Source organism: Barbus barbus (genome assembly GCF_936440315.1).
Source record: "Barbus barbus genome assembly, chromosome: 25".
NCBI classification, from domain to species: Eukaryota; Metazoa; Chordata; class Actinopteri; order Cypriniformes; family Cyprinidae; genus Barbus; species Barbus barbus.
The window spans coordinates 28,396,439-28,421,943 of NC_136753.1; the positions used below are offsets into that span (position 1 = coordinate 28,396,439).

Sequence of the window (25,505 nt, forward strand, 5' to 3'; positions counted from 1 at the left end):
CAGACAGATGATAGATAGACAGACAGACAGACAGACAGACAGACAGATGATAGATAGATAGATAGACAGACAGACAGACAGACAGACAGATGATAGATAGATAGATAGACAGACAGACAGACAGACAGACAGATAGATAGATAGATAGATAGATAGATAGACAGACAGATAGATAGATAGACAGACAGATAGATAGATAGATAGATAGACAGACAGACAGACAGATGATAGATAGACAGACAGACAGACAGACAGACAGACAGACAGACAGATGATAGATAGATAGATAGACAGACAGACAGACAGACAGACAGACAGACAGATAGATAGATAGATAGATAGATAGATAGATAGATAGATAGATAGATAGATAGATAGATAGATAGATAGATAGATAGATAGATAGATAGATAGATAGATAGATAGATAGATAGATAGATAGATAGATATCTAGCTAATTCTTGTCTGATGTTTGTTGAGTGTGAAGATCACGGAGCTGAACCTGACCTCTGACCTGCGCTTCCAGCCTGATGTGGGGCTGCTGTTCGAGGTGCAGAACTCCTCCATCACCCTCAACTTCCAGAGACGCATCCTGTACTGGCTCTTGTGAGTCTGAACACACCTGCAGAAGTCAAACAAAAGACATGAAGGATTTGAGGTTACAAGCAACTGAAGGAAATGAATACTTTTATTCAGCAAGCATGCAATAACACTGGAGTAATGATGCTGAAAATTCCGCTTTGATCACAGCAATCAGTTCACATAGAAAACAGTTGTTTTGAAATGCAGTATTTCACAATATTTGCTCTATTGTTGCACACAATATTGTAATCTATTATTGCTCTGTCTATTGTCTATCAAATAAATGCAGTCTTGATGAGGTGTCCCTCTTTCTCTTCGTCAGTTATGATGAGGGAGCCATCAACGCCTCCGCTGAAGGTGTCAACATCTTCACAGTCCTCCATCTCAGCAAAGACATGGAGGGACGTCTCAAGATCTCCAATGTCACCTGCAATGCGTCCATCGCCAAGATGAGGGCCAGATTTAGCGGGACGCTCGGGTACTTGACTCTATTGAACTTTGAGCATTGCAAATGAGTCATGATTTGATTAACTAATTTCTTTGTTAATGAAATTGTTTGCTCAGCATTTTGCATGTCTGTTCTGATATATGGCATATTCTTATGTGTCTCAAAATATTCTCACAGGAGGGTTTATGACTTTATCGGGGCATTCCTGACTACAGGAATGCGCTTCGTCCTAAATAAACAGGTTTGTTTGCTTTTTCCAGTCAGGATTAGCAGATGCTCGCAGGGGTCCTTACATATCATCGTTCATTATAAATCAAATTATTTGAACTGTAATGACATTTGAACTCATTTTAATGAAAACTAACTTTCACACACGTCTCTGTCAGATTTGTCCCGTTTTGAATCATGCTGCACTAGTTCTGGTTAACCAGCTACTGGAAACAATCCCAGGTTAGAGAAAGATGTTGATGATTGTAAAACTGCTGTGATACATTGATCTGGCAGACTCGTGTGTTTACGTGAATGTGTTTTTCAGTGCGCACGGAGGTGGACAGTTACGTGGGCATCGATTACTCACTGCTAAATGACCCCGTGGTGACGGAAACTAGCCTTGATATGGATTTTAGGGTGAGTGACAGATGACTAGTAACTGAACTTGATATACAAGTCTACACAGTCTGTTTTAGGTCAGCAAAGATACATTATTTATATTTATCAACGCATTCTGAAATAATTTATCATATAGCACAACTGTTTCAACACTGATAATAATCAGAAATGTTTCTTAAGCAGCAAATCAGCACATTAGACTGATTTCTGAAGGATCATGTGACACTGATCCTTGGTGAGTTGCTGCTGTTGAAAACATTTGAAAAAAAAGTCAATATTATGGTGGGTTTAATTACCTGCTACTCAATGGTGTGTGTGTATATATATGTATAGTATATTTAATTAGATGTTAAAGTATAGTGATATATATATATATATATGTGTGTAAAAATATAAATTAAATCATGCAAATCTTAACTCGTCCAAAATATATTTTGTGTTCGCCCAAAAATGTATTTTAAGACTGAAGATGTATTTTGAAGTACATTTTCTATTAGCCTATATATTTTGGAATTTGAGGGTATAAATGAAATACAGTTTTTAATAAAAAAACAAATATGGTGCTGTTTACACAATATATTTAGCATATATTCCACATATATTTATATACAGTATATAGACTTATGGGTATGTCAATTTGTTTAATGTATTATGTATTTCTCTCTCTCTCATCTACACAGGGCATGTTTTACAACCTTAAGAATGAGAATGAGACGCTCGTGAACTACGCTGTGAATCCGGTAGTGAGAGAGTATGATCGTATGATCTATCTCGCTCTCTCTGAATTCTTCTTTGACAGCGGCCTCTACTCTTACTTCAAAGGTGGACTGTTCCAAATGCAGATTGCAAACGAAAGAGTAAGACACCATCCAATACACTTCAAGGGCATGATACACAAATAAGACAAAAGCAACTAACGCTTGACTCATTTCAGATGCCAAAGGACTTAGAGATACTCCTCAGGACCACCTACTTGGGGACAATTATGATGCTGGTGAGCAAAACTAAGATGTATATGTGTATACATAGAAATCGCATAGCAATGCCCCAGCAAGCATCTATTCTCTGTGTTTGTCTGTCCAATCAGAACCCGGCTCTAATGGAGCATCCTCTGTCGCTGGAGTTAGAGGTCACCTCTCCTCCTCGCTCCACTATCAAGACCTCTGGCGCAAGTGTGGCCGTCAACTGTAACGTCAAAGTGTTGGTTCTTCCTCCAGGAAAACCAGCAGTCCAGCTCAGCAGCATGACCATGGTGAGAACTACACTATACACAATATACACAACCAATAGTTTCAGAATGAAGGGATGTTATAAATGCAGCAAATTTCACCTTGTTTCCAGGAGGGCAAATTCAACGCAAAAGTATCGATGAAGGGCAAGCGCTTGGCCATCCATTTAGATCTGAGAAAGTGAATATGATGCACGAACACTGAACCGTATTTGACATTTTACTAATTGTTAACATTAATTTTGATCTGAGAATCTGTTTTCAGGTTTAAAATATTCTCCAATCAATCTGCCCTCGAGTCTTTGGCTGTAAGTTTGCGTTTCCAGATACTACTATATTTGATGCAAAACTAATCAAGAGCAGATAGTCAATGTAATGAATATTTTTCCTTCAGCTTATTCCACTGCAAGGTCCGTTGAAAACAATGCTGCAGATATCTGTGGTGCCTCTCATTAACAGTAAGTCAAACAATATAGATATTAAATTAAGTCTCATGCTCAAATAAACATTTTTTTTTTTTAAAAACAGTTGTGCTGCTTCATATTTATTAAATATGATTTTTTTTTTCAAGATTCCTTTTTTTTCAGAGCAGCATTAAAAAAAACAAAAACACATTTAATGCCACATTGGATAAATTGAATGTGTTCTTTCTGAATAAACATTAATTTATTTTTTTACTGACCCCACATCTTTGTGTATCACTTAAAATATTTAAAACAAATCTAAATGTGTTTTAATTTAAGATTACACTAAGCGAGGTGTGCAGATCCCTCTACCGGACGGGATAGACTTCATCGAAGAGGTGGTGGAGTATCACAATGTAAGTGGCTGGTGAAACTTTTAACATCTTAAGAAAACTGATATGTTCAGCTGTGATGCTCTATCGTTGATTTCACAGGGATACATCATCGTGGGGGCAAACCTACACTTCAGAACAGGCCTGAGAGAAATAATCGAGGGGAAGCTGTCGGGTGAGACAGACAACTCAATTTAAGACCAGAGAAGAGCCAGGCTAACATTACCACATGTATAAAAGTCATGCACAGATACTAAAATATGGAGCAATAAATAGAGGCTTTAAAGGAAAAGAACTAACCTTCCAGCAAAAGCATGATGTTTATTAACTGCACAGAACATTTGATCCTCAAGAGCTATTGTTACAGTCAGCATGACCTCTAAATTCAACCTATTTACTCTGAATACACATTCCTGGTGTAATTGTGTACAATTTGCACTTTATGCCAACATGCAATCCCTATTGTTTTTAATATCCTCTCAATAGTTAATGCAATAATATACTGCTAGTATAATGAACATTGGCATCGTCTAACAATAATGAATGCAAATTACAAACCTTGTCGGCAAAGGCTGTTTTCACTATTGCTTAGGTATTTCACCATTAAGTGCATTTCTTCTATTTACACTTTGTGCAAACAGTATCTATCACTACTTGCTCGCCGTGTAAATAGCTGTTGCATAAAGATTACACCAGTATAAGCAAATACGTATATATTTACAAAAAGCAGCATTACCGTTTGGATATGTGAGATGTTCTTGAGGATGGCATTTCAACTGAAAACAGATCCTCCACAAACCTATACAACGTTGCATTCAGACATGCTTCTGTTCTAATATCAAACACCCATCCAATTAATCAGTGCATTAAGACGAAATACCAAACTACATTTTTTATGCACATTTCAGAAGCAAAATGGGTTGCAAATACAGGTTCATGTTGACTTTAAGGTATTGCACAAGTGTCTGAACCCTGAAAACACATGTACAACTCTTATACTGTGCGCTTAGATGTATAAAACAATGTATTTTATGATTTTTTGTACAAGTATTATCGTATATGATTGTTTAATGAGATTGGTTTGCCATCCTCATTTGTGAATGAAATCCCTCACTGTACCTCTTTATAAAAATGACATGTTAAAAATCAGCAAATGTTACTGTTTTTGATCTTAAAACTTGCTTGGTTCTTTATTGAAATTATTAAATTGGTTTAAATGAACAGTTTTCTAAAATAAAAAGAGCAAAGAAAAACAATCATAGAAAATTTATTTAATTAAAAAACTGGGGGAAAAAGGCACAAATATTATTCCCTTATGAGCACAGAAAGTACCAGAGATCATGTACATCACAATCAAACGAGCAACTCGGTGACAGCTCAACAAAAGTCTAGTTATCACAGTGAGGCATTAATACCTGAAGGGATGACAAAAATAATCTGTGCAATGATTAATAAAAGCTACAGTTTCATGTTTAATAGAGAAGACATAAGATAAAATTGTGCAATAAACAGTCAGCATCCACTCACAGCTGATTGGATTGAACTTCAATTCGTAAACACTCAGCATCTCTCGCTATTAAATCAATCATAAAGATCTGCGAATCTCTTAAACCCATACGATGAAACAGCACATCATGTACAGTCAGCATGACTTTAGTTCACAGCCTGGCAACTAAACTACATAAATACATGATCAGTTTTGAGTGGCAAAGTGACAGAAAACAGTCAGTGGTCCATACATCAGAAACATTTTACCAGTGTGACAGTGCAAATCCAGATTTAAAGAGTAAAAGTCCCTGAGTGTCTTCTAGTAAGGCTGTTTGGTGATGAAGCGACTGAACATTGTGAAGGCCGCTATGGGTTTGTCAGTGGGAACCATGTGACCTGAACCCTGTGGAGGACATAGATAAATACAATTTAAAAAATAAAAACAAACCAAAAATAATAATAGAATACACTACATTAAAGAAATAAAAAGTTCACTTTGATGGAAAAAAAAAAGCTCACATATTAGACAGCAGTCACAAAAGTATAACTAGTTTACAATGGAAGTGTACATAGTTCTCTGTTCTAAACCCAATTAAGCTGCGTTATGATGCCTAAAATGCTACGTAGGCAGCTCAGGAGATGTTTGAAATAATATCATGGCACCGATTTCTTATTAATGTAGCTTTTAATCAAAATCACAGAGAAAGTGTGCCATTGGTTTTATTGCAGTCTTACCTTCACTGTTAGGAAAGCGATGTGGGTGAACTCCTTGACAAAGCCACCGATCTGCTGAGTGTCACCATTGAAATAAATCCAAGGTCTGCGCTGCACCTGCACCTGTTAGAAAAGATGAAGAGAGATTGTTTATTCTGCTATAGAAAAAAAAAAAAAAAAAAATTAATAGAACATTTAACAACAACAACAACAACAAAATGTTGTTATTTCTTCTTATTTATGATTTAACAATATCCTTTTAATATAGAATTTACAAAAGTAACGATTTTATCTAAAAACAACAAACTAAAATAACAATAATAGCAATATTCAGCTTAGTTTATGACAAGTTCTAGAATTATTTCAGGAGAAACCCTTTTAAAAAATGTCAATTAATATATTTTCTGAATAAATGTTACCTAGTATAATTTAAAAATGGACTTAAAATATACTATAAAAATAAAGCATTAAACTATGATTTTTCTTTTCATTATAAAAGCTACAAAACATTTTTCTAAATATTATTTATCAATTTCTCCATTTATTTAAATACCGCTACTACAACAAATAAATAAAGTTGCAGTCTTATTGACTAGGGGTCAGGATGCAGAGATTTTTATTTTTTTAATTTGGGAAAAAAAAAAAAAAAAAAAAAAAAAAAAAAAAAAAAAAAAAACACAACTAATGATCAGTCTCCAGACCAAGACTAAAAGAAAGTAGGACACACAAGATCAGATGGCAACAACTCACCTCTTGCTGGAGCGACTCCACAAACCATTCGTCTCCTAGGAAGTTGCAGGCCATGTCCACATCTCCATTATATACCAACACACGGTATTTCTGTTGAAAAGATTATTGAAATCAATAAGAGCTGGTAAGTATTTGATTCATAAGCGTTTACATTTCCATCACTCACTAGTGCTCCAAGAAGCTTCAGGTACTGTTTCTTCACATCCATGAACAGCCGCTTATAGTTCAGATTGACTTCAGCACTGCAACAAACAACCAGACAATTACAAATGAAAACCCTCCATCACAAAACTCATCTGCATGGTTAAAGTCCACTCATCGCACCTGCACATGACCCAGTGCAAAGCGTTGGGTGAGATGTGGAGAGCAGACTTCACCAGCTGGTTGTTGAGGTACAGGGTGGATGGAGTAGAGTTGGTACACGGAGGATCCAGCCTTGAAGATTTGAACAGGGAGACCGCACCTCGCAATTTCTGATTCAATGAGAAGACTCATGCGGATTAACCCTCAAAGCACCATATAAACAGGTTAAAACACCATGACCAGGCACAAAGCTTTGTTCTTCATAGTTCTTGAAAGGGATAGTTCACAGAAAGAAGCATCCCTTTAAAAGAGACCATTCACCCAAATATTTTATTTTAGTCATTATTTACTTGTCGTTCCAAAACCATAAATTGTTCTTAAATCCCATTCGCACTCATATTCAAACTTGTGCGTTTGGAGACACACAATAACTAATATTGTGGAGTGAAACAAGTCACAATTTGAATATGCAAATAAAATGAGAGAGCTGCTGTGAATGGGAATATATTCAGTGAATTACAATCAAAAGATATTGTATTACCTCATTACTTTCACTGTATGGAAACGAGCATTAAAATGCTAAAAAAATTCCCTTTGGGTTGCACAGAACAAGAAACTTCAGGTTTGAAACAACATGAGGATGTATTAATGAGCAAGTGGCAAGTTTCATTTTCATTCGGAGTCAATAAGCTATTTGGAAAGGAGACTTTTGTATTCTGAAAGCAACACGTCAACAGGTTTCTCTACCTCGTTCTGCGCTTTGGACCACGGATGGTTGGGGAAGTGGTGGCCCAGGTCTCGGATCACAAGCTGGCCGTTTTCAATGCTGGTTTCAGAACACAGAACACAATGACATTATTCATCTTCTTATGAACTGCCATTGAACAGTTACTCCACATAACTGATCCAAGCTCACCTGACCCTCTGCTGAACACCTCCGGCACAGGGTGCATACAGGTTATAAATGTTGAGTCCTGAATTGTAGACTATAGCTTGAACTGTATAGAGCTGAAGATTGATAGAAAAGATTAGTAAAGAATATATGACATCTTAAGCTATTAGTAGAGCACTGTTTAACTTACAGAAGCCGAGCAGTTCACATCCTGGTTATCGTAGAAGTTACACACTCCATCTTTGCAGCAAAAAGTCTGCAGGTCATTCCACAAACTGTGTTTAAAAATAAAAAAAGATGTTAAAAAAAACACATACATAAAATATTACAATGTATTTTTTTTTTTATTATTGACAATTTATACTGTTTGCTGTGAAAAACACACCAAAATAACCATAAGTAATAGTGACATGTGTCTTCACATCAAGCACCAATAATAAAACTACATGCATAAGAGAGAGCATGGTAAATAGACTTGGGTAAAAATAAAAAATAAATATCACACCTGGTCCCAAGAAGTCCATGATAGTATGCAAAATAGACCAGTGAATTGTCATTTAGTTCATAACTGGACAAGCCATTTCCAACTGCAATTCCCTACAAAACAAAAACACACACATCATACACTCTGCTGGCTCCACGTCTGTTTATTATGGGCAATACAGTCAAAATAAAGTCCTTCCTACCTGCAAATTAATGCTGCCGTCCTCCATGACGATCTCAGCCAGCGTTGGAATGTAAATGCCTCCGTAACTCTCACCAGTCAGGAAAAACTCATTCTTGCTGAACTCAGGAAACAACCTGAAAAACTCTTTCAAGGCCAAGTAGTTGTTTGTGGCCACCTGGAAAGTCAGCGATTATATGGTTACCATAAACAGTTCAATTAAATACTATCTGTGCTACGCAATTAAATACTCATTTTATACATGCATGTATACACACACGCATATATATTAGTGCTGTCAATCAAAAGTTTTTGTTTACATAATATAGGAGTGTGTACTGTGTATATATAAATACATGTACACACATTTTTTTTAAGATGCATTTCTTAATACGATTCAAAACATACCTCTGTGTCGTTGGTAGTGTACTTCTTGTCATCAGAGTAGGAGAAGCCAACACCTGCTGGTGACTCCAGGTATAAGACATTCGCAATCTGAAAAACAGCTCATGTTTAGTACAATAAAGCAGGTTTGCTACAGCCAAGAACAAAAGCCCATAAGAGCATGTGACTGGCTTAAGGAAGTGTCATAGTCCAGTTACAGAAACTGCTGTTTAGTGTGAAAACTGAGCCCAAGACTTCCTCATTTCACATCACAGAAATAACTCATTTGGTAATGCTTAAGTATATTATATATAAATGAGATAAGACTTATACACATACACACAAGCCAAAATCCATACCTTGTTCCAAGCATAAGGATTATATTCCAGAGTGGCACCGTCATCTTGGATCTGTGAATAACCAGAGAGAAGGGATAACACACTTTAAAGCATTAAATATTTTAATAAAGTTAACATCAGTACAGTTATTTAAAATAAAAATAAAAAGTGTTGTAAAATCTGACCAGGAAAGGTCCGTGCTCTGTGAGCAAACCATCTAAGGAGCTGCATCCCGGTCCTCCGTTTAGCCACAGAACAACCGGACTATTGGCCGGATCTTTCTGAGACTCAACAAACCTGAACAACAGGAACACAATAATGTTGTACATTTGCATATGGAAACTTTCAAAACTATTCCTAGGGTCATTTAAATGAGAGTGAAAGTCAGACAGTCCATCTTACCAGTAGTGAAGGTGTTTGTTGTCTGCCACTTTGAAGTATCCAGAATAATGCTTGAAGCTGGGCTGTTTTGAAAGTCCAGGAAGATATTTGATCTCATCTGCATCTGGAGCCCCAGAAGCCTCCAGCACTCCCAGCAGCAAACACACCAGCACAAGATGCATCTGAAACACAGCAAAACACCAGTACTGACTTACCCCTCGAACAGAAATCTGAATCAACGAGGTCACCAAAAACCAAAGGGACAATTATATAACCTTTGCTCGATCTAACTCAAGAGCACTAACCAGGAAACTGAGGGTTTATCCTAATAATGAGGTGGAAATCTGACGCATGCACGGATATTATTCAGCAAAAGAAAGATTAAAGCTGTTCATAGAGTTGTTTTATTAGTCTTACCTTTCCAGGTGCGGGAACGAAAATGATTATCAGCTAGTAAATTGTTTAAGTAGCCCCAAAAATTCACGTGACTTCAACTTTCCCGTGATGAAGTCACATGATGTTTCTCGTCCGCGGTGTCAAAATAAAAGTGCACAACATTTAAATGGTCAAATATTCTAAAAACAAAGAAATCAGCCTATAAATAAACAATTATTTCTATTTTCGTGCTCATATTGAGGTTAGTATTGAAAATACATTATAAAATACTTTTTAGTGCTAATTTTGTGAAGGTAATGCAACGATAAATAATAAAAAGAAAGGTTTACTATTTATAATTTAATTTTCAATATGTACTTCTAAATATATTGTTATTATTGTTTATTCGCAAGTCGGTCTAAACATAAACTAAGCACTTTTTAAAAATACAATTATTTGTATCGGCGCTTAACAAAGGAACTTTTAATTTGGAAACAGCGCCATCAAGACAGTATCTAAGCAACTCGCAGTTCCGCACAGAATCACCGCACGGTTGCGGCAGTCTTTCGTTTTAATTGTTCGCACAAACAGGACGCCGAAAGAAAATCGCAGGATATTTTCCAGGTTCTCATGGTAACGGTAAGAGTTTACTTCCATGATCTCACAAAACTTTTCTCAGGGATCGTAAATTCTAGAGCTCCACCTGCAGTCATTGTTATCAATGTAAGCTAACGTTAGCTTGTTAGCTGCCCTCTTAGTCGAAGCATCGATTGTTCTTTTTGAATGTTGAAAGCCGTAAATGTCGTTTTGGTAGTAAGAAAACAACGTTTAAATCGTTCAGCTCGAACATAAACAAACCCGATAAAAAAAAAAAACGAATTCAAAGCAGTGGAGCATCTATTTGCGGAGCAACATGGCGCCCGATCGAATTCCACACTAGACGAAGTGTGCGCGGTGTTCCCTACAGCTTTCAAAAGGACGGAATATGCACGATATGCATTTTTATCTCAGGAGTACGCGGTCTTTGTCGTTTGCAGAAACATTTGCGCGTTCTTTTACACGGTTTGGGTTTCACCTCATCACGACACGGTCACAAAATGTCGGAAAGTGTTGTTGTGGCGCCGACGAGGATTACATGCTGTCCATTTCCACTTGTTACCAGCTTTCACTCTCTCTGCCTTTTGAATAATAAAAAGTGGTGGAAATATGACCATGGAGGATGATAGACAGTTTAACAGATTATTAAAATACTAAATCGCACGAAAGTCTGTAGTAGCAGTTTTATTGTTTTGACTGAGACAGGTGTGTTTTACAGACCATACTTCTTGAATGTGTAAAATTCAAGCATTAATATTAACATATTATAATAGAGTGCCAAAGTACTGAATCATAAGAAATGCTTTATTTATCCCATATTAGCCTGTTCATCAAAACATACTAAAGTTAAATTTGTTCATAGATACATTAATCATCGTGTTTTGATCATTTTATTTGAATTGACTTTAGTTTTATATTTAATAACATTTGAACTCACGCGGTGAAATGTCATAGAAAATGCTGTCAACTTTACTATATTGGTACACACTTACTGTCTCTAATTTTTATGAGTACAGTACATAGATATCTTGTAATCTGATAATATAATATAATCCAAAATTCATGTTTTTTACTCTCCATTGATGGCAGTTGATATTCTTGAGGTAGAGTCATCTGAAAAAGAGCAAAATCATTTAGGCAGAGCGACCAGCATTCATCTGGTAAGATGTTGAGCAGCTTTGGAAACTCAGGTTATGATATTGTGTTTTGAAATTTACCAAAATGTCACCAGAATGCCAAAGTGGACCACAAAGTCTACAGCATCTGTGAGCTCTTGCCATCCAACTACTATGAGGAAAACAAGCGGGCCAACGAACTGTGTGACATTTGCTTTCAGATGTGCGTTGTAGTGGAACATTTTTATGATACCCCTTGAGCCATGATGTCCAGTGTCCAGTGTTTTTGTTGACCTACTGACTGGTTCATCAAACATCGCCTAGATGTTAGCAAATTTTTAAACTTTGGACTACCTGCGAGACATTTTTGGGGAGCATTTTATGTTTATCCCCAAGAACAAGCCTATTCATGATTTGATGTTATCTTCAACGGCAAGCTCGCATATTTTCCGTTGCGTGCTCTGTGGAAACCCGTTTGTGGTCAGTTCTTCCAACAGGTTTTCCTGTCGTCTTCACCCACAGCCTTTCATCAAATACTTGAGAAATGTGTTTCATTTAAAAAGGCAATCTGAGGAGCATCTTTGCATGAGAACGTTGCAGAATTGAAGTGCAGCTGCAAAATCCAAGGACTCCTGCAATCAAGGCCTCACTAAGCCAAAAAGCTCATTTATTTTCAGCATTTTATTTGGTGTAAACGACCATAAAGTGTTTGTCAATTGATCAGGCAGCAAAACACTGCATGTGAATTAAACTGTACTTAGAAATTCTACATGTTTGCCTTTAAAATCGACATGAATCTACATCGGCACATTATTTTAGAACGAAACGGGATATTCAATTAGAAAATTAATAATGTTCAAATCAATCAATCTACATTCAGATATTAAGATGTTTAAAGTCTGTGTAAAGTCAATTCTGAGAATTCTTTGTAAACGCATTATAAATGCATTGCTGAAACATGTTACAAAGTCTGTGAACTATGTAGTACTTAATTGTGGAGTTATACCATTAAACAGCATTTTCGTGATCACTTTTTTTGGGCGGGGCTAAATCATGACTCCATGACGCAATCAAGCCACCGAGCATGGCCCTACCCCAACACTATAAGCGGGGTGTTCGAATTGAAGCAGCACTGACCAATTGGTGTGTGACAAAGAACAGTGAGAGCTACAGAGCAGATGCTCCTGATACTTTCAAATCGCTCTCTCAGTAATTTTATGTCAAACACTGATCGTTCTGCGCAGCACTGCTTCATGTCGAACACGCATAATAACTAGAGTGCATTAGCATCAGTGGTCTGTTCGCTCAATCGTGAGTTACTGTCATTACCGCTAGCTACTACAGCCTACAGTTTGCTAGCTAGCTATGCCTTCGTCACATTAATACCTGGTTGTGATAATTTACAAAACAACTGAGCTCTGTCTTTTTATTTGAAGGTGCTGTATGCAGGATTTTGACTTTACTAAAGCATAAAAATACCATAATCTATTTGCAGATATTTAAGAAACATGCTAAGTTAACATAGTTGTTTATCTGAAAAACAATGCTACCGCCAGTTATTCTCCTTTGAAAATGTGCATTCCGGCCCGGAATGTCTGTGTTTGTTATGGTTTGTGAAACCCTCCCAATGCCGGTTTACCCAATTGTATTTCAGCACACCTTTAAATTAATCTGCTGCTAGAGGAAAGACCGCAGGTGGGCATGGTTTCAGCGCCACCAGTGGACACGTCCCCAGCGTTTGAGAGCAGAGAATACGGCTTATTTTTTCAAGATTTTGATACCTTATTTTATTTACTTGGTGTTTTTTTCTAGCATTCAAATTTGGCTGGGTGGTTAATAACGCATTTTTCTGTGGTGTGACAAACTCAGAACACATTTAATATTGACTTTACACAGACTTTAAGAAAGTAAATCTGGTTGATTTTGATTTCATGTTGACTTCTGCGGTGTTTTCTTTCTTTGCCCAGTCATTTTACCTCTGGAATCTCTCTTTTCTTACATGTTGATGCATCATCAATTTCAAGACCTTGGGGGAAATATAGCTAATCAAATAGTCTTGTAACTAAAATCAACTGCAAGCGTTCCTTGAAAACGGGCTGTTGAATCTAAAGCTCATAGAGGCATGTCGCACAGAAGAAGCCGGAGTAGTTCGCCACCCTTGCACACCACCAACAGCAATGACCCTCGTGACCTGGAGCGACGGATTTTTGTCGGAAATTTGCCCACGGCACACATGGCGAAGAAGGACATGGAGGATCTGTTCAGGCCATATGGGAAAATACAGGGTTAGTAGCGGACAAATTCAATTTCGGAAAATTTCATAGTGTTCGCTGCAGTTTTAACTGGTTTAGCCCACAGTTCTTTAGACTTCGGTCTAAATGCTTTAGTTGCGATTTGCAAAAAGCAAGGGAAGCTTAGGCCAAAAATCCACCAAAAAGCGTCTTTTGCGTAAAACGAAAATGATTGTTCCCTTTTCCAGCTTTGTCCCTGTTTCGTGGGTATGGATTTGTGCAGTTTGAGCGAGTGGAGGATGCTGAGGCCGCTAAAGCCGGACATAACGGTCGAATTTATAGAGGTTATAAACTAGGTAAGGTCTGGTTTGGTATTAAACACTGGAGTGGTTTGGGGAGTTGTTACATCGTTTTTAGGTTAAGAGAAATAAATCATAGGACAAATTAATTGTTTAAATGTAATAACTCAAATGGGCAGGGCTGCACATAAGTGGTCCACAGGTCCGCATGCGCGGCCAAAATAAAAAATGCGCTGTGTAAATAAGTTCTGACAGCGCATTTGCGTACCGACATGGATGACAGCTGTTAATGCACAATTACCATTTTAGATCGACAAACTGTACTGTATATGATTTCTATTCAAACTGAAAGTAGGCTAGCCGCTGCAGTTTTCAAAGCAAAACTGTGACATTTCATTCACGGACGCTCTTCGATCAGCAGTGTTAAACCTGGAAGCGCATATACTTAATTGCCGGCAACCCACCAAAATAAAAGCTCACTGATTTTAAGTTTGAAAATGATAAATTCAAATAATAATAATCATATGGTAAAATATTAGGATTTTATTTTTAAGTTTACTATAAAATAATTGTATTTGTGTGTAATACTCCCCTTTTTATTTTAAAATAAGTATTATCACCTGATTATTTAGTTTATTTGATCTAAAAAAAACCTTGCAATAATATTATCACTATTAATTTATTTTTTATAGTTATATTTTATGGGTCACTATACATGCTGTGGCCCATGTGAGGACCAAACCAAATCTCTAGGTTCTCATATGAGAACCAGGCTGAAAAACTTATGTGCACCCCTGCAAATGGGGAATCTAATAAATCCAGACTAATAAAGCCATACTTTACATTAAATGTTCCTTATGCAAATTGCATATTTAAAGCTGCAGTCCGTAAGTTTTTCCTGTTGTCACCATCTCTGTTTGAAAACCTGGAATTGCAGCTGTGTGCGGAATTATCTTCCTTGTGTGGGTTGTACTCTGGCACGGCTTCAGCGCAGATGAATCCAATGTTTTGAGGTGAAGGTGTGGATGTTTACTGTACTTCACAATCACAGATTCTAGCCTGTGTCTTGGAATATATGACCAAATGAGAATTTTCACAGTATATTGCCATCTGAACAAGTAAATAACAAGTCTGCTACGTTTGTTCTGCCCAACTGAGGAAAAAAAGCATTACCATAAATCGTGCTTCCAATGGTGATTTAATCTAAAGATCAGTTAGCTCATATCGCATCAAACCGTGCAAAGAATTATTATTGCTATACTTTATTCTCAAATTATAAATGTTAACAACATCAGCATTGCATGACTGAGTATAGTGTGTATTATCATTTCAATTTCTGTACAGTCTAATATCTAGTTGTCATGCCATTCGAATTTCATATTAAGAAATTCTTTTAACCCAAAAAGCAAACTATGCTCCCTCCAAACGGGTTTTCTTTAAAATACAAATTTTATGTAATCTCAGACTATCTGTAATCAGAAGCACATTTAAAACTGGAATATAATTTAGTTTCATAAATGCATAATTCTTTCTGGATTACAATCCGCCATTAAAAATGATACATTTAATTATTCCAGCTGCTGTGAGAAAAGGGAAGTGGTGTGTGGCCAAGTATGGTGACCCATACTTGGAATTAGTGCTCTGCATTTAACCCATCCAAGTGTACACACAGCAGTGAACACACACCCGGAGCAGTGGGCAGCCAATGCTGCGGCGCCCGGGGAGCAGTCGGGGGTTCGGTGCCTTGCTCAAGGGTCTCACCTCAGTCGTGGTATTGAGGGTGGAGAGAGTGTTGGTTATTCACTCCCCCACCTACAATCCCTGCTGGACCTGAGACTCGAACCCACGACTTTCGGGTTACAAGTCCAACTCTCTATCCATTAGGCCACGAAAAGGCTAAACGATCTGCAGGATCCTTGCATACGATAGCCTATTAGCCGGGACAACTTCTTTTATGTTTACAGACGTGACCTTATGACGCAGTGCCATGCTTGAATTTCCCGCGAAAACCTACCCATACCACTCAAATTAGAAAACATTATTATAAGCTAACCGTTGTGAATCAGGCTAAAGTAAGGCGATAGTTTTGAACACTGGTTGGTTATGTACTTGCTGAAATATTGATTTCGAAGAATTTTTAACCAAAAAAAGTTACGAACTGTAGCTTTAAGTTTACATTTTTTTTCTTTAAGCATTCTGTCTTAAGCATTCATTCTGTCTAGTTTTTGTACATGTTCCTCCGGTTTCACAGACCAGGCTTGAGCCTAATCCCAGACTAAAATCTAAGTCGAACCCGTTTCAACTAAAAGAAGACTGCTCTGACTGATCTTAAAATATATCAGTGCCTTTTTTTTTGTCTCAAAATGCACACCAGTAATGTTTTTTTCTAAGACACATTTATAAAAATTACTTAATGACCTAATCCTGGTTTAGTCTAAGCCCTGTCTGTGAAACCGGGCCATAAAGGTACAAATGGAGACTATAAATCCAAAGGAATGTTTTACAAATGGGTTATATATTGGTGTCCTATGACTTTTTGAAATGAATCAATATGCATATCCCATGTTTTCCCATTTCACTTGTTCTTTTTTGACTGCTGCAATTATAAATCTTCTTGACTGTATAATTAAAATTATACAATAGTATCTGAATTTTGATGGCATTTATTGATTTTGCTAATGCTATAATTTGTACTTTTTTATACTCTATTTCTCCAAAGCAGCAGTTTTTAATAAGTGTTTACAGCTGGGAATGTCAAATACTGTCATACATGTGATGCACAGGTTCACAAGATTGTTTGCTGCTCTTTTCAGTGTAGTATATAATTTTCAACTGCTATTTAAATTTTGGAAATGCTTACAATTTTGACAACTTGTCTCTCTTCATCTGATACAGAATGCCAAATGTTCATCCTCTGAGTAAAAGAAACTCGTTTGGCTCTGAAATATTTCCGTCTTTTGTCATATTGAACGTTTGGATTGGTTTATTTGCAGATGTAAATATGGCAGCGGAGAGACGACAGAATAAAGCCAGGTCAAGCCCTCCACGCAGGTAAAGTATCGTTGGGATTTTTGCTAATGAAGACGACCTCTATCGAGAATTTTGGTAAACGTTTTTCCCTCCACAATGGAATTCATCGAAAGTTCTAAAATGCATAAATATCGTTGAGTGCACAAAAACGGTTCGGTCTATATTTCTCGCGGCTCTTCGGATTTTAGTTTGTTCTATTTATTTTCTATCCCTTTTCATCACTTTTAGTGGTGTAAGAATTAACTGAAATAAAGTTGAAAGGGTCATTTGAGTACGTTTCCCTTGGTGTGTCTTTGTCTAAACGGTGTGTTACTCAATCTGTTCACTTACTATGCACAGTTTTTCGAAATCGTCCACTGACATTCGCTACTTCCTGCTGGAGTCTTCGACACTCCAATTAACACTCACTTCAGAAGCTTGTTTAATATTAAAATGCATTGAAACATTAACAAAAACCCAATTATTTAATGTACTCAAGTGGGATGGAAACAGTTAAAACTAATTTAAGCAGTTCATTCAATTGTTGGATGTTATTTATTTTTGGAGGTTGGTGTTCCAGTCAATTCATCGTCACCACCTCAAAGAAAATGAGACTAATTATTTTGCGGTCGTGGAACAGTGCGGTTAATTGTGTTGGTTTATCTTAAAGCGGTTTTAATATTAAAAACTTGTGTTGCTTGCTTAAATACAAACACAAAATAATAAAGCTGACAAAATGTAATAAAAGTGCATTTTTATCCTGAAACCTGCTGTTCATTTTTCTTTAATTTGATTTTTGTAAACTAACGGATGGACCCTGGTTTTCATGGTTACTTCAAAAGATAATGTTCAACATCTTTCCCATGACATTCATTTTTGGAGAGCTATATTCGGAGTTCGCAAAGGTACATTTTATAAGAGAAATGACTTGAATTTTGCGACTGGCAAGATTAATTTTCGGCGCTACTCTCTTGTCTGTGGTCTCTGGCAACAGGACTTTGAAAAAAAAAAAAACTCTAAAAAGCACTTGATTTTTCTGGTAAAAATTTATATTTGCGTACAGAGTTCTTTGTTTTTACCATTTCACTAACATAATGTCTTAAGTACTTGATGGTAAAATTCTTTTAGCGAGTTGTCTAATAGAGTTGTTATTTTTGGGGGTTAAGTGTTTAGTTGGCATGTGTTGATTGAGTGTATTTTGTCTGTTCAGGCCAGCCAGCTCTTACGGGGACAGTCGAGAGCCCCGTCCCCGTTCTCGGTCCCCGGTGCATGGGCGAGATTCTCGAGACCACCGGGACAGTCGAGAGATGAGGAGTGATAGCCGTGAGCCGCGTCCCGGTCCACCTCGGGAGCATGATGCTAGAGGGCCGCCTGATGAGCGATACAGGGGGCCAGAGAGCAGGGAGAAAGATCCTTCCTACAGGTGCACTACAATGCATTTGAGCTCCTTTGCAGTTGTGCATTTATAGCTCTTGTTTTCCTGTGTTGTAACATCATCTAAACAACATTACTGTGCTTCCACAGAGATGAAGGGTATGATCGTTATTACCGTGGAGAGTATGACTATTATCGGAAGAAAGAGGAGCCGTACCCTGAGCGCTACAGGGAACCCTGGAACGGCAGGAGAGAGTCTGAGGGTTGGTTGAATTGTTTACAACCATAATATAAAGCGGACTTATTTCATAAAAAAATTAATCCTATTTTAAAGCTTAATAATTTTTTGCATTGTGACCGGAGTTATTAATTAAATTCATTTAAAAACATTTGTTACTTGAAATGATAGTTAACTGGAAAAAAAAAAAAACTAATTTAAACTAGTTGCAATATTTTAAAACCAAAAATAATAAAAATGACAAACAATTACTAAAACTAACTGTAATAGTGAAAACGGATATATAAAATTAAAATAAAACTGTAATATCAAAAGGTACTAAAAATATATATTTTTTTTAGAATAAACACTTATTCTTCCAAAGTTCTGTTATGCCCCTGAATATTTTTTTCTTCTAATTAAATAAGCAATAATAAGGCAGTAGAAAAAAATACTGCTGTAACACGTGTTATTTTTGCATTAAGATTGTGAATTTTGTGTGTGTGAATGAAAATATCACACTGCAAAAATCTTAAAAATCCTGTTCAATTCAATAAAATGAAATGTTATCTAAATGGAGTTTCTCCCAAGTACTGGTTACACTATTTGCGGTAGCACTAATGCTCTAACAGTCATTGTCAGCAGCATTGGTAATTCAGTTGGGTTAGTTTAAAGCAAACCAAAGTTTCACATGCACAGTATTTTGGTTGCAGAGGAGGAGTATATGTGAAAACTGTTTGGTGTTTGGCTCTGAATTTACAGAGGAGCGGGTGCGTCCTGAAGAGCGCCGGAGAAACGAACTTTACCGGCAATATTATGAAGAGCTGCAGAGGCGCTATGATGCTGAGAGACCAGTGGACTGTTCCGTCATAGTCGTCAACAAGCTGCAAAAGTGAGTCCTGTGACTATTCTTGAAGGCGGATTAAAACATCAATTGTTTTCTTGGAGAACTTGTTACATTTTCTGCTCCGTGTTTGTGTGCAGGGAATATGCAGAGACTGTGGGCAGGAAGGTTCGGGATCTGGGTATGGTGGTGGATCTCATCTTCCTGAATACAGAAGTGTCGTTGACCCAAGCTCTGGAGGATGTGAGTCGGGCTCGTACACCTTTTGCCATCATCATCACCCAGCAGCACCAAGTACACCGTTCCTGTACAGTCAACATCCTCTTTGGGACTCCGCAAGGTATGTGCCCTTCCACAAAGAGTTGATAATTTAAGACCGTTTACTTGCTCATCAGCTTTAAGCTGGGGAAATCCAATGCAATTAAACGCCACAACTACTCAAAACCAGCCCAGTGTAGGGGTGTGCGATATTGAAAAAAAACAAATCCCTATATTTTTAGGATTTTTTTCGATGACGATATTTTGCCAAGTGTGTTATTTTGCTGATATCTGACTAACGTGTGGGCATCTTTTGAATCAAATTGTTACATTTAATCAGTCAATTAGCATAATAAGACATTCAGGCTGTTACCAAACAAATGAAACCAGTATCAACAAAATGAATCTTTGCAGAAGTTGCATCTGAAGTGGCGTTTGTTTAATGCAGCTCAGAGGGACATGGAGTGCTTCAACCTGCAGTTACAAATGCATAATGTTTTGATATTTTAAACATAAAACATTGAATACTGATATTTGAAATTTATTTTAAAATGAAAAGATACTTTGAATGTAAAATTAAAATCGCCAGTAGGTGGCAGCTGTTAACAAGCGAGTCAGGATGAGTCAGTGCTGTAGCTGTTTGGAATTATTTTTTGTTGGCGAAGTGAAGTAAAAACAGGCAATATGGTGTCTAAAACTTAAGTCTCTTAATATTAACATTGATTTTATACAACAGTTCAATAAACACATCACATCACATTTGTAATCATGCTTATATTTGAAGAAAAAAACTGTTTTAACCACATGAAATGATATATATATATATATATATATATATATATATATATATATATATATATATATATATATATATATATATATATATATATATATATATATAAAATATACACACACTCACCGGCCACTTTATTAGGTACACCTGTTCAACTGCTTGGTAACACAAATTGATAATCAGCCAATCACATGGCAGCAACTCGGTGCATTTAAGCATCTAGATGTGGTGAAGACGACTTGCTGAAGTTCAAACCGAGCATCAGAATGGGGAAGAAAGGGGATTTAAGTGACTTTGAACGTGGAATGGATGTTGGTGCCATATGGGCTGGTCTGAGTATTTCAAAAACTGATGATCTACTGGGATTCACTCACAACCATCTCTAGGGTTTACAGAGAATGGTCTGAAAAAGAGAAACTATCCAGTGAGCAGCAGTTGTGTGACGAAAATGCCTTGTTGATGTCAGGAGAATGGGCAGACTGGTTAGAGATGATACAGAGGCAACAGTAACTCAAATAACCAATCGTTACAACCAAGGTATGCAGAATGCCATCTCTGAACGCACAACACGTCGAACCCTGAAGCAGCTGGGCTACAGGAGTAGAAGACCACACCGGGTGCCGCTCTGGTCGGCTAAGAACAGGAAACAGAGGCTACAATTCACACAGGCTCACCAAAATTGGACAATAGAAGTTTGGAAAAACGTTGCCTGGTCTGATGAGTCTCGATTTCTGCTGCGACATTCAGATGGTAGAGTCAGAATTTGGCCTAAAGAACATGAAAGTATGGATCCATCCTGCCTTCACAATGGTTCAGGCTGCTGGTGGTGGTCTAATGGTGTGGGGGATATTTTCTTGGCACACTTTGGGCCCCTTAGTACCAGCTGAGCATTGTTTAAACGCCACAGCCTACCTGAGTATTGTTGCTGACCTTGTCCATCCCTTTATGACTACAGTGTACCCATCTTCTGATGGCTACTTCCAGCAGGATAATGCACCATGTCCCAAAGCTCAAATCATCTCAGACTGGTTTCTTGAACATGACAATGAGTTCACTTTACTCAAATGGCCTCCACAGTCACCAGATCTCAATCCAATAGAGCACCTTTGGGATGTGGTGGAACGGAAGATTCGCATCATCGATGTGCAGTGAAAGAACACACTCTAAATGCGCACGCGCCCTAGTCGCCCTAGACTTCATCACGTAATGTAAGCGTGCACTCCATAGGTGTTCTGTTTGGCTTTTGCAAAATACTGTCAAATTGCACATCGTTGAAAAAACAATTGATATTATCGCAGACGATATATATCGCACACCCCTAGCCCAGTGTTGATATGTGATTGCAGTACAATGTTTCAGATGTTTGCACAGCCCTATATAAGATAATCAACATTTTAGATGACCACAGTATACTCTTGTTGCAGAGCACAGAAACATGCCCATGCAGGATGCCATGGTGCTGGTGGCCCACAACTTTGACTCCTTTAAAGTTGAACACCGTGCTAAAGAAAGGGATGAGATCGCGAGGAAGGCAGCCAAGATGGCAGATGAGGTGTTGATGAGGGAACCTGACAGAGAGGGTCACCCTGCCTCCGTTCTGACCCACATCACGCTGCTGTCCGAGGGCAGGTAGGTCAACAAATACTAGCATTCAAAAGTGTTTGGTCTGTACGATTATTATTTTTGTTTAGGTAAATCTGCATTTATTTGATCAAAAATACATTAAAATGCTTAAATATTTGAATATATTTTAAAATGTAATTTATTCCTGTGATGCAAAGATACATTTACAGCATCAATATGGGCTGTTCACACCGAGATGCAGCCCTCAGGAGTGTTTTTTAAAAAAGCGCAACACAGAATGACTCTACTATGTTGCCATCAAAAAAAAAAAAGATATGCGTGTGTATATGTAGATGTCTCATGAGTGACTGCTTCTATGGGCTGTGCTATGTAAGCCATCTGCCATTTTTGGAAGGGTCTGCGAACCCTCGAGCGCAAGTTGACTGTGTCTACTAGGGGTGTCGAAATTAATAATTTCTACAATGCATCGTGTTGCAGATGAGGATGATTCGGTATCGGTTCAGTAATAGACCATAACCGATTATAGCATACTGATGCTTTTCTGACTTCATTTAACCAACTACTTTAAAAGCCGACATCTGGGCACATTTCGGCTTTTATGCACAACCTGGTAAGCACGACCTGGAGAAGACGCGCTGTGTGTAAATCATGTCACGCACAAATAAAATATGCAGGGGGTAATACCACTAACTCGAGAAACCACATCAGCCGTTTTTACCCTTAGCTGTTAACACCTGTCAGTGCAAAGGTGGACCCAGTTCAGCCAAAAATGATACATTCAAGAAGCTTGCTTTCTTTGAGCAGGTGAAATTATAGGTTCAGTTCATATATCTGACTGCTTGTATTTATTGACAAAATTGTATACATGAAGTAAAATTGAATATTGAGGAAGCAGTGCATCGTGATATCAAATTCACCCGAATGTCACTCTTTTGGAAGTGATATTGATGAGCGGGGTGGCATGTAAAAGTTGAAATTTTTAACTTGAATACGCTGCAGAAAACACTAGATGCGAGCCCAGCAGTCAAACACGTCCATTTAGCATGCGTTTAAACAACAATGGAAAAGTAGCACATTGGAATGAAAAAACGCATTCTGTATAAACAGACCCAGTTTTCAGAGTCACACGATCCTTCAGAAATCATTCTAATTTGCTGAATTTTTAAAAAAAATTAACCAATGTTGACTTTTTCCTCTTGTAGAAATACATTATGAATACAAAGTTCAAAAGAACTGCATTTATTTGAAATGGAAATCTTTTGTAACATTATAAATGCCTTTGTCACTTCTGATCAATTGAATGCAGCCTTGCTAAATAAAAGTATAAAATATTACTAACTTGGGACTGTTAAGTGGTTTTTTTTGGTAACGTTTTTATTTAATAGCTGGAAAATATTTTAAATGGCGTTCACTTAAAGATCATGCCATTTGTTTTAATTTCGCTTAATTCAAATACGTCTTCAGTAGCATTTTTTTTTTTTTTCTTTTGCCGCATTATTGAAATTGGCATTGAAACTGGTGTTAAGTGTCAAATATAATGGATCATCTTTGCATCTCTCAGGTTTATGACTCCAGAGGAGTTGGCCAGGCTGATTGACTATCTGAGAGACAAACGTGATCGTCTTGTCCGAGGCAGTACTGACACCGGTAACTCCATTAGGTGTTTTAAACTCAAGTGTTGTATTACGCTTTACCCATCAAGATTTACCCTTCACTGTTTTTGTTCTCTCTAGTCGCACACCCTCCACCAGCGACCCTCGAGCCGTCTCAGGCTACACAGCCTCTATCTGCTTCAGCTCAGCCCGCATACACCAGCCTGCCCCTTCATTCCACCCACCTGACCCCTGCGTCCGCCCCCACCGCCGCCAACCAACAGCAGGAGCTCCAGGCTAAGATCCTCAGCATCTTCAACAGCGGCACGTCTTCAGTGTCCAGCCCTGTTCCAGCATCCCAAACGCAGGGTTACTCTTCCAGCCTCGGCCCTCAGACCGCCGGACTCCAGTCTTCTCATGCTGCCTCCACTGCCACCGGCATGCCCAAAATCGCTGCCGTCCAGCCGCAGAGCAGCATGATGAACCCTCGGCTTGCTTTGAGGCCTCCTGGCGCTCGAATGGCCGGGCCGACAGGCGCCCAAAGACCGGCGGTCACCACAGGCACTGGCATCAACTTTGATAACCCCAGCGTGCAGAAAGCCTTGGATACACTCATCCAGAGCGGACCCATTAACCACTTGGTGAATATGGGATCTGTGGGTCAAGGGACCCGGTCAGCACAGGGAATGGGTCAAAGCATGGATCCATCGCCCATGTCCCATTATTCCCGCCATTACTGAAATTAATAGATCTGAATCGAGAAGTTGGCATTGCTCTGAATTATCATAAATTATTATTTTTTTGCTCCTGTGTAATTTGTGATAATAAAGAGTTTTCTGTGAAGTCATAGTTTTCTGGTTTTACGGTTTATTTTATTTTTTACTCTGTGTAAGACGAAACCTTTACAGAGCATGATTGATTGTCTAATGCATCAATAAATAAGAGCATTTCTGTTGTTTTATATGGAATTGGTGCATTGTAGATACCAGCCAACTTCTGACTTAATAAATTCATTTTTAGATAAAGAAATTTCTGTCTCTCTTGAATTTGTTTCTTCAGAATAGTTGTGTCCTACCAAAATTTCCCCCAATTTGCAGTCTGGGCGCAAAGTTGTGGAAGAAGGCAAAGGCGGTTTACAGATTTTGTGGAGTTGAAGGTGACATTTCACAGAAAGTCATGTAGTGTATGATGGGCACAGATTGCTTTTTTAAGCTTCAGACTATGAATTTTAGACATGTTTGATATTTTAAAACCGATTTTAATTTGTCATGCGTCTACTGCATTCTTAGAATAAAGCTTTATTGGCATTGATGGTTCCATGATGAACTTTTAACCCACTCCTGCACCCACTCATCTGTAAATTCAGAACCAAACACTTAGCAAACCCCACCACTGGAAATTATGCAAACTTTCTCTGCACTCTTAAAAATAAAGGTTCTTCATTGGCATTGATGGTTCCATAAAGAACCTTTAACGTCCATGGAATCAATTCCACAAATGGTTCTTTATAGTGGGTTAAGGTTCTTAAGATCATTAAAATGTTCTTCAAACTAAGGGAAAAAAATGGTTAACTGTTCCTGAAAGGTGCTTTGAGAAACCCAAAATGGTTTTTCTATTGTATTGCTGCGAAAACCTCTAAG

The 25,505-nt window shown here is 37.8% G+C and overlaps 3 protein-coding genes across 9 annotated transcripts in view; 2 read left to right on the forward strand and 1 right to left on the reverse strand.

Annotated features, from left to right (window-relative positions):
• Positions 1-4,893, forward strand: part of pltp (phospholipid transfer protein) — a 10,787-nt gene extending 5,894 nt beyond the window's left edge. For all 3 annotated transcript variants that reach the window (XM_079376862.1, XM_079376864.1, XM_079376863.1), the window contains exons 4-16: positions 481-606; positions 905-1,060; positions 1,208-1,271; positions 1,417-1,480; positions 1,566-1,657; positions 2,320-2,496; positions 2,574-2,633; positions 2,727-2,891; positions 2,981-3,048; positions 3,133-3,175; positions 3,262-3,325; positions 3,611-3,687; positions 3,766-4,893. In XM_079376862.1, the coding sequence (XP_079232988.1) occupies positions 481-606; positions 905-1,060; positions 1,208-1,271; positions 1,417-1,480; positions 1,566-1,657; positions 2,320-2,496; positions 2,574-2,633; positions 2,727-2,891; positions 2,981-3,048; positions 3,133-3,175; positions 3,262-3,325; positions 3,611-3,687; positions 3,766-3,861 (1,252 nt within the window). In that variant the 3' untranslated portion in view covers positions 3,862-4,893. The remainder of the gene's footprint in view (positions 1-480; positions 607-904; positions 1,061-1,207; positions 1,272-1,416; positions 1,481-1,565; positions 1,658-2,319; positions 2,497-2,573; positions 2,634-2,726; positions 2,892-2,980; positions 3,049-3,132; positions 3,176-3,261; positions 3,326-3,610; positions 3,688-3,765) is intronic.
• Positions 3,974-11,078, reverse strand: ctsa (cathepsin A). Its single transcript, XM_079376861.1, has 15 exons — positions 9,995-11,078; positions 9,599-9,759; positions 9,382-9,493; positions 9,218-9,268; positions 8,883-8,969; positions 8,497-8,652; positions 8,316-8,407; positions 8,001-8,085; positions 7,835-7,926; positions 7,666-7,744; positions 6,940-7,088; positions 6,782-6,857; positions 6,616-6,705; positions 5,887-5,988; positions 3,974-5,554 (listed from the first exon to the last, which is right to left on the reverse strand). The coding sequence occupies exons 2-15, from the start codon at positions 9,757-9,759 to the stop codon at positions 5,471-5,473; spliced, it is 1,416 nt and encodes a 471-aa protein (XP_079232987.1). The 5' UTR covers positions 9,995-11,078; the 3' UTR covers positions 3,974-5,470.
• Positions 10,438-24,891, forward strand: LOC306844604 (nuclear receptor coactivator 5-like). Of its 5 annotated transcripts, none has more exons than XM_079376855.1 (10): positions 10,452-10,591; positions 13,689-13,949; positions 17,188-17,245; positions 18,414-18,626; positions 18,728-18,840; positions 19,557-19,686; positions 19,779-19,978; positions 22,114-22,318; positions 23,835-23,920; positions 24,007-24,887. In XM_079376855.1, the coding sequence occupies exons 2-10, from the start codon at positions 13,787-13,789 to the stop codon at positions 24,603-24,605; spliced, it is 1,767 nt and encodes a 588-aa protein (XP_079232981.1). In that variant the 5' UTR covers positions 10,452-10,591; positions 13,689-13,786; the 3' UTR covers positions 24,606-24,887. The 5 variants fall into 5 exon arrangements, with proteins under 5 accessions (XP_079232982.1, XP_079232984.1, XP_079232981.1 ...); XM_079376857.1 differs by lacking the exon at positions 13,689-13,949 and adding an exon at positions 14,144-14,251 and having other exon boundaries at positions 10,463-10,591; XM_079376856.1 differs by lacking the exon at positions 13,689-13,949 and having other exon boundaries at positions 10,438-10,591; positions 24,007-24,891.
• The last annotated feature ends 614 nt before the right edge of the window (positions 24,892-25,505 follow it).